At 44.5% G+C, this 11,932-nt stretch overlaps 1 protein-coding gene across 1 annotated transcript; it reads right to left on the bottom strand.

The window, feature by feature from the left end:
* Positions 1–8,516: 8,516 nt before the first annotated feature.
* On the bottom strand, positions 8,517–10,854 carry LOC119287632 (WAT1-related protein At1g43650-like). Its single transcript, XM_037567211.1, has 5 exons — positions 10,355–10,854; positions 10,192–10,254; positions 9,587–10,100; positions 9,321–9,472; positions 8,517–9,087 (listed from the first exon to the last, which is right to left on the bottom strand). The coding sequence occupies exons 1-5, from the start codon at positions 10,564–10,566 to the stop codon at positions 8,907–8,909; spliced, it is 1,122 nt and encodes a 373-aa protein (XP_037423108.1). The 5' UTR covers positions 10,567–10,854; the 3' UTR covers positions 8,517–8,906.
* Between the last annotated feature and the right edge of the window lie 1,078 nt (positions 10,855–11,932).

The following is an 11,932-nucleotide window of genomic DNA, read 5'->3' as shown; positions in this document are numbered from 1 at the left end:
ACAAGAGATATGTTGACATTAATTACCAAAACCACCCAGGGAGCACTTGTGCTTTCAATCTCCAAAAACATCGAGGAGTACATTGTATTGAAGATCATAAAGGGAGAAGAAGTCATCTAGCTACTAGCTACGAACCCGTAGGTCTATGGTAAACTACTCACGCATTATCGAAGGGGCAACAAGGATGATGAAGATCCCCTCTGTGATTGTTGCCCCCTCCGGCAAAGTGCCGGAAAAGGCTTCTAAATTGGATCTCGTGCTTCTGGAATTTGCGGCGGCTGGAAAAGTGTTTCGTCACCTCCCCTAGGGTTTTGGGGATTTTAGAGTATTTATAGAAGTGGAGGTAGGTCAGGAAGCTTCCCGTGGGCTCCACTACCCACCAGGGCGCGCCTGGGCCCCCTGGCGTGCCCTGGTGCCTAGTGGGCCCCGCGGGCCTCCTCCAGTGTGCTCCTTTGGCTCCCTGGGTGTCTTCTGAGCAGAAAAAAATCTCAAAAAAGTTTCGTGGTATTTGGACTTCGTTTGGTATTGATATTCCGCAAAGTAAAAAACAAGCAATAAACAACAACTGTCACTGGGACTATGTCAATAGGTTAGTCCCAAAAAATGATATAAAGTTGCTAGTAAATGTATATAAAACATGCAAGATTGATAATATAACAAAATGAAACAATAAAACATCATAGATACGTTGGGGACATATCATATGTATCGTTGTTGGATCTCGTTCATGTGCGTCGCTGATGTGCTCGACTTGCTTTTTTGGGCTTCTAAGATAAGATGTCCGCTACCCGGCTTATTATAGAAGCCTAACCGAAAGTATTTTTTAAAAGCCTCCTAATCAAATTTTAATTATTAGGCTTCTACAAAAATAAAATTGGTTGTACTTCATAATTAGCTGGGTATGGGGCAGCATATTCTACAAGACAGCAAGAAAAAACTAGTCCTAAGTAAACTAGAAGTATCATGACGTTTCACACAGAAAAAAGGCACGCGAGCCAAATTCGATTAAGTGATTAGTTAGACAACCTTACCTTAGGGCTTCTTCAACGCCAATCTCAAAACACACACTATTTGTTCGTGAACTGATCCACGGACAAGGACGAAGGAGCCGGTCATCTAGCCTTGTCCTCTAAATTTTGAAATTGTAATTAATTGATACACAACTACAATTTATTCACCACCCATATGCTATATTTTCTGCAGAGATGCCACTAATGAAGTTGCGGATCCTTTACTATTTTGATGTCGATCAGAATATATCTCTGTTCTTTACATTCTCAAGCGTTTTCTGTAATATGTTAAAATTATCAATTCCAACAACACTACAAGACAATCCTTGTAACTAGCAAGCTAGTGGGATCGACAAGCTCACTGGTTTAATTGGGGACAAGAAGAAGTATTGTAATTGGGGACAAGCCAGATAAAAGCGTGTTTTTGGAGCAACAATGTTTTTTTATAAATTTTTTCCAAATGCTAAGAAAGATCGGTGAAAAACGGAAAGCCGAAAAACAAAAAAACATCTAGAAAAGCCGAAAACGCATGCGGAAAAATAAAAGAAAAGAAACTAGAGGAAGCGCGCAGAGCGCGACATGTGGCGGCAGCTGATAGCGCGCTCTCAACCACCCTAGTTGACCCTAGGGTCCCGAATTAGCACTCGTTAGTTAGTTGCTCCACTATGTCTCGCGTTCAGCGAGTTGAGCTTCTGACACGCTGACGCGCGAGCATGTGGGCCGGCCCAGTTCGCGACAGTACACTGCCAAAATATTCATTTTTGTGTTACTAAAAAAATCTTCTTTTTTTTCACGTTTGTATTTCGTCTTTGGATTCCATTTCTTAATTTTGTTTACACTTTCAAATATTCTAAACATATATATTACGTAATGTTTAAAAGATGTTGAATGTGTGTACAAAAACGTTGATCATGTACTAAGAAAATGATGAAATATTTTGATCATGTAAATAAATATATTAATCAAGCATTTCAAAAAATGTTGAACAAGTATTTAAAAAATGTTAACCAAGCATTGAGAAATGTTAAATATGTAGAGAGAAAAAGTTGACCATGCATTAAAAAAATAATAAATTTATTTGATTACTGTATATAAAAATAATAACCAAGCATTTGAAAAAAATATTGAACATGATCTTGCACTGGAAAACATATTGGTAAAGCATTTGAAAAATGTTAAGTGTGCATAGAAAAAATGTTGAACATGTATTGGAAAAATGGTAATCTTGTATTTGAAAATTGTTAATCAATCATTTGAAAATATCTAATGTGCGTATAAGAAAAATGTTGATTATGCATTAAAAAATAATCTTGTATTTAAAAAATGTTTATCGAGCATTTGGAAAGTGTTGAAAATATGTTGACTATGTATTAAAAAATGTTAAAAGTGTATCAGAATTTTTTTGAACATGTATTAGAAAAATGACGATGACATATACAAGAAATGTAGAATGAAAAAAGAAACAATGAAAAAAACTAAAAAATGTAAAAACTGAAGAATAGGAGAAGAAAAATGGAAAGAAACGAAAAACGATAAAAACCACGAAAAAACAAAGAGCAACAAAAATTAAAAACAAAGTATAGTGACAAAAAAATAAAACCGTTGAAAAATAAGAAAACCAAAGATACGAAAAAAGACAAAAATAAAAGAGAAATTAAAAACTCCGGTCTTTTACCTCAAGTAGCGCGTGCCTCCTATTTAAACACAAAGTGAACGATGGGCAGCGGCTAGCGGTTCTACGCGCTATCTAAACGCTCGTGTTGAATCCCCTCACGCCTTTAATTTATTCTTACTTTTTCTGTTTCACTATACGCTAGTGGTCGGCCCGAGAGAACCTCCGGTCTTGCTGAATGCAAGATATAGCGCTCGCCTAAGATGGGGAAAGACCCAACATGTACAAATGGGCTGGTATACTGGCTCAGGGCTGCAGGCCCGTTTCCCTATATTGTTGATTCGGTTTGGCAATTCTCGTATACATCACCAAATTGCTCATGTATCCCTAAAAAGAATTGCTCATGTGCCCTCAAAAGGAGAAAACACGCATCCCTGAAAGAACGATATATTTATGGGTCTCGCCTTCTCGAAATCACTAGTTAAGGAGTACTCGTTGCAAAGATCACTCCCACCTTTTCAGGTTGTGACAAGTGTCGCGCTGCATGTCACCATTTGTCGTAATCTGAGAGTTTTCTCTTTTTTCATAAATTCATTTATTCAAATTGTTTTATCTTTTTAACCGTGCGTCCAAATCTCGAACCGTTTTCATCGTTGGATTCATCGCATCGAGATCTTCAAAATTAGATCCCATGTTGATAAGTTTTAACGAACCTTTTTTATGAAAAAAAATGAACGGAAAAACCAGACCGGAAGCACGGGTTTTTTCCTTTTCCTAAAGAGACACGCCCGTGCCTCTCGCGAAACCACAACCGTGCTTCTCGTGGAAGCAAAACCGTACCTCTCGTGGAAGCAAAATTGTGCCTCTCGTGAAAGGAAAAAAAAACAAAAAACGCGTTTTTTTTCGTTTCCGAGAAGGCATGACCGTGCCTCTCGCGGAAGCAAAACCATGCCTCTCGTGAAAGGAAAAAAAACAAAAAACACGTTTTTTCCATTTCCGAGAGGCACGGTCATGCCTCTCGTGAAAGTAATCGTGCCTCTCGCGAAAAAAAATAGAAAACATATTTTTTTCATTTTCGAGAGGCACGACTGTGACTCTCGTGAAAGCACAACCACGCCTCTCTCAAAAGCAAAACCGTGCCTTTCACGAAAGGAAAAAAAACAGAAAATGCATTTTTTTTTGTTTCCGAGAGGCACGGCCGTGACTCTCGCGAAAAAAATGTGTTTTTTCGCAAAAAAATTTTGATCCAAAAGTTCAGGAAGACTGGTGGAAAACTGAAACGTCAAAAAAACTAAAAAAATCATTTAAAAAGCCGAAAACGCGTGTGAAAAAAATAAAAAATAAATAAAATCCGGAGGAAGCATCTAGAGTGTGACAGGTGGCGGGCGGCTGGGAGCGCGCCATGTGATGCTGATTGCTGCGGGGCTCCTGAAGGAGCACTCATTAATTAGTTGCTCTTATGCCTTGTGCGCCATACGCCAGTCGGTGCTCACATGAATGGAAGTTGGGTCGGCCCATTATACAAGAGCGCTTGCTGGTTGACTGGTGATTCCTATTTGACGCTCGTGTGCGTCAAGGAGACGTGGATTCGCTGAAGCGCGGGATGATGGGCCGGCCCACTTCGCGAGTTAATGCAGTCCCAAGCAAACCGGTTTTGGGAACCTTTTAGAAGGTTCCCTAAACAGGTGTCTTCCTTTTTTCCCTCTTTGCCGGTTTTCTGTTTTTTTATGTTCCTTTATTCTCGTTTTCCAGTTTTTTTATTCCGTTTCTTTTTCTTGTTTACTTCTCTTCTTATTTTATCCTTTTTTGTTATAATGTTCGTCATTTGTTTTCAAAAAAGTTTAAAATTCGTATTTTCTTCATGATTTCGTAAAAAAATCATGGTTTTTAAATTTTGTTCAAAACTCAAAAAAAATCAGCGTACATTACAGAAATGTTTAATGTATATTTTAAATTTTAAATTTTGTTCGGCATATATCACAAAAATGTTCAGTATATATTTAAAATTGTTCAGCATACAATACAAAAATGTTCAATGTATATTTAAAAAATTGTTCATCTTTTTGGAATTTCGTATTTTTCTTCAACTTTTCAAGAATTATTCACGTTTGAAAAGTTTGTTAGAATTTCAAAAATTGTTCATTGTTTTAAAGAGGGTTTCTCATTTGTCAAATTTTGTTCAGAATTTTCAAACTATTGTCCTCGGTTTTCTTGAATTGTTCATAAAATTTCAACAGTTGTCGTGTACTTTAAGCTCTTGCGCTGCTTGTAAATTGTTAGAACTTATCAGCTCGACTGGTTTGGTTATAAAATTCCTGAGTGGCACGTCGCGTGTTCGAGCTCTCGGTCGTGCGGGGTATTTTTAGCCATATTTTCACGCGCTCGAGCTACTGACCTTTAAATGGGCCGGCCCATCTGCATCTACCTTCAGCGAAAGCTCCTCTGCTTGACGCTAACAGCGTCTCTCCAATTGACTAGTCTAAACAAAGTTGCTGGTTGACCTTTGACCACGACCATGGATCACTGCCCCGGTTATTGACTGTTAACTTTTATATAAAAGTTTAGACAAATTCATAAATTCATGGAAAAAGTTCATAAATTCAAAAAACATAAAGTTTAAAAATGTCCAGGTATTTGGAAAAGTTCATCATTATTGAAGAAAAATTCACAAATTTGAAAAAATCTCACGAATTTTTAAAAAGTTTATGGATTTAGAAAAAGTTTGTCGATTTTCAAACCAAATTCATAGTTTTTGAAAAAGATATAACAAATTTACAAAAACTTCATCGATTTTGAAAAAAAATCATCAATTTTGAAACAAAAAGTTCTCGGATTTGAAAAAAAACATGGATTTTGAAAAAAAAAATTCACATCTTTGGAAAAAATCACTGATTTTGAAAGAAAGTTCACGCATTTGGAAAAGAGTTAAAAGAAAAAAAAAAGGAAATGAAAGAAAAAGAAAAAAACCAAATGAAGACCATTCAAAAGACCATGAAAAAAACCCAGGAATAATCTTTTAGAAGCTTCCCAAAACAGTTTCGAAGCTTAGAGAATCTCCACCAAATCTGCTGTGTCATTCCCGAAAAAAATGCAAACAGCGTCGCGCAGGTCGTTTGCTTGGGATGAGCCCAAGTGAAGGAGGGGTTGTGCGCAGGTTTTAGTTTGTAGTGTAACCGGCGTTCGAAGCGCCGAATAGGAAATGCCTATATATGTTAATGTTGTTTTGTCATACATGAGTTGGGCTTGTGCCGGGAGTTATTTACTGAAAACCATCACACTTATGGCTAGGATAACAACTTGATACCACATTTGAGCCAGGGCACAAAAAACCACCAATTTTGTGCCTAACCAGTAACACGAAGCACTGATGGTCCCATAAGCTCGCGCAAACAGTTGTTCTGACATCTTGGGCCCACATTTCGGGCTGACGTGGCGAAGACCAAAACTTTGACCGACTGATGTGGCAAATGCTATGCGGGCCCCGGCTGCCAATGAGTAAAATGGTCATCTTCTTCACATCTATTTCTATGGGGCATTTCATCAAACAGCTTTCCGGCGGCCAGCGGGGAGCTCATTCTTGCAGGCATGCCCATGAGCTTGGAGCAAATGGACCACTCGATGCGGCGAGCCCGCCCACGAGCTGGCAGCACTCGCTCCCGAGCTATGTGCCAGCCTGCCTGTTCATGGACTAAGCACAGCCAACATGTCCACCTCCCGACCACGAATGCACGCGCCAGTGAGGCGGCGACAGCCGGAGCACAAGGCAGCGAGCGGTGCTCAGCGGAGGACGCGCGGAGGAGCTAGGTGACCTTGAGCCGACCACGCGCGCGGTACTCGCCCTGCACCGCGCCCACCACGCGTCCATGGCCTCCCCGTCGTAGATGGCCGCCAGGATGCCAATGGCGCACTCGTGGCCGCGGCCGGACAAGCCCTCCATGGCACACGCCCGCACGGGCACAACCGGAGCCTTCCTGGGCAACGCCGAGGCGTCGCCGGCCGCCGTGCACAGCAATTCCAGCGCCGCCAGCGCGTGCTCCTCCGTGGACGTCGGGGCCATCCTTCCTGCGCGGCTGCGCCGCACCTAGTCGCCGGGGACGAGCGTGCTGCTCCCCATGATGGCCCCAGCCGCTGCACGTGGACGCCAAAGCCGAGGAAGAACGGCGCGGCCGACGGGATCTGGTGACCAGAGGCAGTAGTGGGGACGCACCGCGCGGCTCCCTCGCTGGATCAGGCGACGGGGCGGAGAGGAAGGGGAAGTTAGCCCTCCGGCCTCCACTACCCAGCGGCGGCGTACGGTGAAAGAGAGAGACTAGGAGGAAGAAGAAAAAAGATGGGAGGCTGACAGGTTGGACCCATGTCCAGCTTGGCATATTTGTCCATGTATGCATGCCAACTCAGCCTGACTGGTGGACCCAACCTGTCAAGTTCGCTGTTTATGTGAGGCTGGTCATAGTGGGAGTAACATAGGTAGTAACATAGATGCCACATAAGCAAAAATGGTGATGTGGCAAGTAGTTAATGAGGAGAGAGGCAAATAGAGTAACATAATATGTTACCATCACATAGCGATTTCCAATGCATAATGAGTCTACAAAGTAATAAATGAAGACAACTATGTTACCACACCTATGACACTACCCACTATGAAGGTAGTAACATAGACTAGTAACATATGTATGTTACTAGTCTAAGTTACTCCCCACTATGACCAGCCTGAGCTCAGCCGATCATTAGTGCTCCGCGTTACTTGTTAGGCACAAAGTTGGTGGTTTTTTGTGCCCTGGCTCAAATGTGGTATCAAGTTGTTACCCTAGTCTTAAGTGTGGTCGTTTTGAGTAAATAACTCTTGTGCCGGAGATACGCCACATTTCGCTGAAAAACAGCACACATACTGATGCTGCAACAAAAGTTCAGATGGATGCCCCGTTGATGGATCCATGTCAAAGAATTTTGCCACGATCAACTACAGAATTGTGTTTTTTCTTTAAGAAAAAAGTATAACAACTGCAGAGTCATGGTTCAGGCAGGCAACTTCTTCTGGACGGCAACCAGGGCCGGCCCTGGGCCAAGGCAGCAGGGGCGACGGCCCGGGGCCCAGCCAAATTAGGGGCCCCGACCTAGTGCTGCAGTGTATATACAGATATGGGCCTTGGTGAAATGCTAAATAAAAAAGAAAAAATCTGTAGGCAGGGAGGCCTATCTCCAGCAGAAGCCCAACTGCCAAGAGGCCTAAAGGCAGGCACGCATGCACAAGGCCAGTTGCTCAGAGAAAAGGGGGGCACAAGGCGAGAGTGGACGATCTGCACACGGGGGCATCTGCACCCGCTTTTTAAAAATGTACTTTTTACGCGTTTTGTAATGTTCAAAAATTCAAAAAAAAATTATGCATACATGTTCGCAAAGGTATGTCCACGGTACAAAGTTTTGTGTAAAAAGGTATTTTTGTTTTGTCTCAGTAAAAAAGACAACTGCTTCTAAATAGCGTTTCACGGTATAAAATTTTGTCTTTGTTGCACATGCTACAAAAAAAGTTGTTTTTCCGTGAAATTCTGCACACACATAGAATATGGAGATGTCCGCGGGCACATTGTTTTAGAATTTTTTGACATTGCAAAATGTGTTTTCCAAAATGGGTTCATATGTACCCGGGTTCATCCATACACTTCTCGGCACAAGGCCAACAACAACCCGCTGAGAATGAGACCACAATTGAGGAAACAATGCCCATATGGGACTCCTATAAATATTTTGAGTGACCGTGAGAATCCCGCAAGTGTAGATGAACAAGGATTTTCTCCTTTTGATATCTATGAACCTAGAAACTGGGACACTCTTGACAATAAATCAAGAGATATTCTGATTATAAAAAGGGCCTACAAGGGAACAAAATCTTGTGTTTGAAACAGACTACATTTATCTTGACATTTTCATTTAATGATTTTGCATCAAAAAATGCATGGAGCCGTTTCTCATGATTACTGGAGGCTTGGAGGTTCGCTAGTATGTCATTTCTTTTTTGTTATGCTCTGTGACTTCTATGATGTTTGATTTACACCTACAGTATGAAATTGTTATTTATGACTTGGAGTGTTATTTACCAAGAAAAATTACCGTTGTTTATTATAGCTTTGCAATATATTTTTTATCAAAGTATGGAATATTTTTTTCCCTCCAATGCTGTCATTGGGCCCATTCATTTGAGTTCGCCCCGGGGCCTCCGAAACTCCAGGACCGGCGCTGGGCATGCACACGGATGGCAGGCAATTCTGACCCCTCCTCCTATCCTACTTCATCGTCTTGGTCTCCTCTTGTTCCTCCTGTCGCTGCTTCTCGCAGTCCAGACCGGGCTCGCCGGCCTGCTCCTCGCCGCTCGCCGCTGCTCCTGCGTTGTTGTACTCCTGGTCCTTGTCCTTGCCCCAGAGCAGCATGTAGAGGCCCAGGATGACCACCACTCCCCCGATTATGCTGCAGGCCAGGCATGCCGGTTAATTAACAAGCAACAGTAATTATTAATTAAGCCGGTGAGACAGACACACGTAGTTGGTGCACGCACGCACGCACGCACGCAGGAGAGCGCGGGCAGTCATGCCAATGTTGTGTCCAGGTTGCCATGCCATGCCGGAACGGAGCACCGATTTAGTTGAGGAGCAGCGAGCGAGCATGCACCGCACGCATGTACAGATGTACTACGTACGTACCTTCCGACGTATAGGTTCTCGCCGAAGATGAAGTAGGCGAGGATGGCCACCATGATGGTGGACACCGGGTTGAACATGGTGACGAACACGGGCCCCTTCTTCTCCGTGCACCACAGCTGCGCGAACACCGTGAACCCGCTGCACGCGAGCCCCTGCGAGTTCGTGCACGCACGCAGTTCATGAGCATGCGCTGGCTACATGCATGGCGAGTGGCATGGACGGGGGAGAAAGACAGACGGTGATCTGAGACAAGAGCAGGCACGTACGGAGTAGATGATGCACCAGAAGTTGAGGCCGAAGCCGACGAGCCAGTCCCGCCTCTCGTGCTGCAGCAGCACCGCGAAGGCCGCCGACTGGGCGCCGCCCACGGTGGCCATCCACGCCGTCAGCGACAGCTCCGCCGGGTAGCGCTTCACGGACGTGGCCTGCATGATGTACCAGACGGACCAGCACACGCAGCTGGCGACGGCAAGGAGGGACCCCTTGAGCCAGGCGTCGTGCGGGGCGTCGCCGCCGGCGCCGGGGATGCGCACGGGCGCCCTCCAGGGGCTCGCGATGGCCGCGCCCTTGTAGAGCGTCATGGTGGTGACCCCCGCGAAGGACACCGCGGTGCCGGCCACCTTGGCGAGCCCCCGCGCGCTGCGCAGGTCCACGATCTCCATCCGGAGCGCGATGGCGATGACGAAGGTGATGGAGGCGACGGTGTTGACCATGGAGGTGACGAAGGTCGGGGACGTGTACTTGAGGCTCGCGAAGTACATGTTCAGGGTCAAGCTCACCCTGCAACAATTCCACTTATTTTTCTCAGGATGAAACCTACATATTACATATATATGAACTGTTTTTCTCAGTCATCCTTGGTACTTCTTACCCCAGAAGCGAGAGCACGAAGATCTCCAGGAACAGCATCCAGGTCATCTTGGGCCTCAGCTTCCTGGCGCCCAAAAATGAAGACAGATTCATCATCACATCGCCAAATTAAGTTTGAATCTCGTGGTGTAATTGATGAAGGCAAGATCGAGCTTATTACGTACTTCTCGTGGTAGTAGGCGAAGGGCCAGAGGAGGAGGGCGACGAGGAGGTGGCGGTAGGTGACGTAGACGTAGGGGTTGAGGCCGCGGTTGAAGGCGGCCTCGGTGACGAAGTACATGAGGGTGTAGCAGAGCTGCACCATGATCATCATGTTGTGCGGCGCGTACCTCCTCCACAGCCCTCCCAGCCCCATCGTCTCACCTCCTCCAGCCATGCCCAAGCCTATAGCCCGAGCTGATCAGGTTTCACTCCAGAAGAACTGATCGAGTCGAAGAAGAACGCCAAGTGCAGGTCGAGCCTGTCTTTATAAAGGCGGTGGTGCCGTGGGATATATAGCTGCGGTGATGGTGATGAAGTGGCTAGCACCTGATGCATGGGGATGTCACTGTGATACAGTGCACTCGTACATATCCTTATGAGACAGCTCCACCTGAGGCAGCAGTGGGCGCGTGGAATTTTACATGCACTAGGCGGCTCTGAATCCACACAGGTGTATCGTGTATGTAGGGCGTGGATGGATGTTGCTTACGGTGCCCCTGCTAGATCTGCACTGAGAACAGTGGCAGTACCGATGCTGTCGGTTTTGGTCAGATCTTTGGTTAGTGCCGAAAAGAGGAGAATGGTTAGAGGTGCTGATAGATGGAATCAGGATTAAGTGATGCGCCTGCTCACTAGTGTAGATTTTCTTGTCTCAGAACACAACACAAGCACAACAAAACAGTAGTAGTAGGATGTTTATTTATTTTGAAAAGTAGGATAACCCGCGGTTTTCATGCCTCGCGACAGTAACTTCATCGGACAGCCACTAACTTTATGATAAAGACAAACTAAACAAAACAGTAGTACGGTACTATGTAACATGCCAATCATTAGAGATGTCAGTGTATGTGGAGAGAGTTGTCAACCTACCATCGGTGATACATTTCCCGCACACCGGATGAAAAGGACCCATGCATGATCGAGGCCAGCCCGAAGTTCTCCGCCTTGTCTGTTCAGGTGTCACGAAAACATGATCGTCCTGAGATCATGGCAGCCCCTTTCCCTCTCTCTTTCCGAGGAGAGCACCATATGCTGATCTCAAATGGCTGCTCGAGAACATAATTTAACTAGTGGACAGGAGAATCCCGCAAGTGCCTAATGACCCCAAAAGTACAAAAAAAAACTAAACTGTAGTAAAGCTAAAACACTAAATAGCAGGGCCAAAAAAGGAAAAAAGGGAAATCCTTTCGTGTCAAATGCTCACCGGTGCATGACGAATGGCAAATCAGGTGCATGAAGCTCGAGCCCCGTGTAATCTAGTACTCCCTCTTTTTCCAAATGTAAGACGTCTTTTTGACACTAGAAAAAGAGGCGGTGTCATTTTTCAATTGATTACTACAAAACACCCGGAGTGAGCTTCAATGGGACACCCACTACTCGAACCCCATTATGCTAACCTTATCTTGCTCTCTCTAGTCACTACTCACTTTCCACCCTCTCTTTCCATTGCAGGAAGGGATTCTGTAATCGATCACGACTAATCAAAGCCACATCAGTTAGCTCCCCCTCAATTGGATCGTCAGAGCTAGAAATGCAATTGA

The sequence above is a fragment of the Triticum dicoccoides genome, chromosome 4A, assembly GCF_002162155.2.
Source record: "Triticum dicoccoides isolate Atlit2015 ecotype Zavitan chromosome 4A, WEW_v2.0, whole genome shotgun sequence".
Classification (NCBI taxonomy): Eukaryota; Viridiplantae; Streptophyta; class Magnoliopsida; order Poales; family Poaceae; genus Triticum; species Triticum dicoccoides.
Note: the sequence above shows the minus strand (reverse complement) of the source record. Positions and strands in the feature narration are given on the sequence as shown.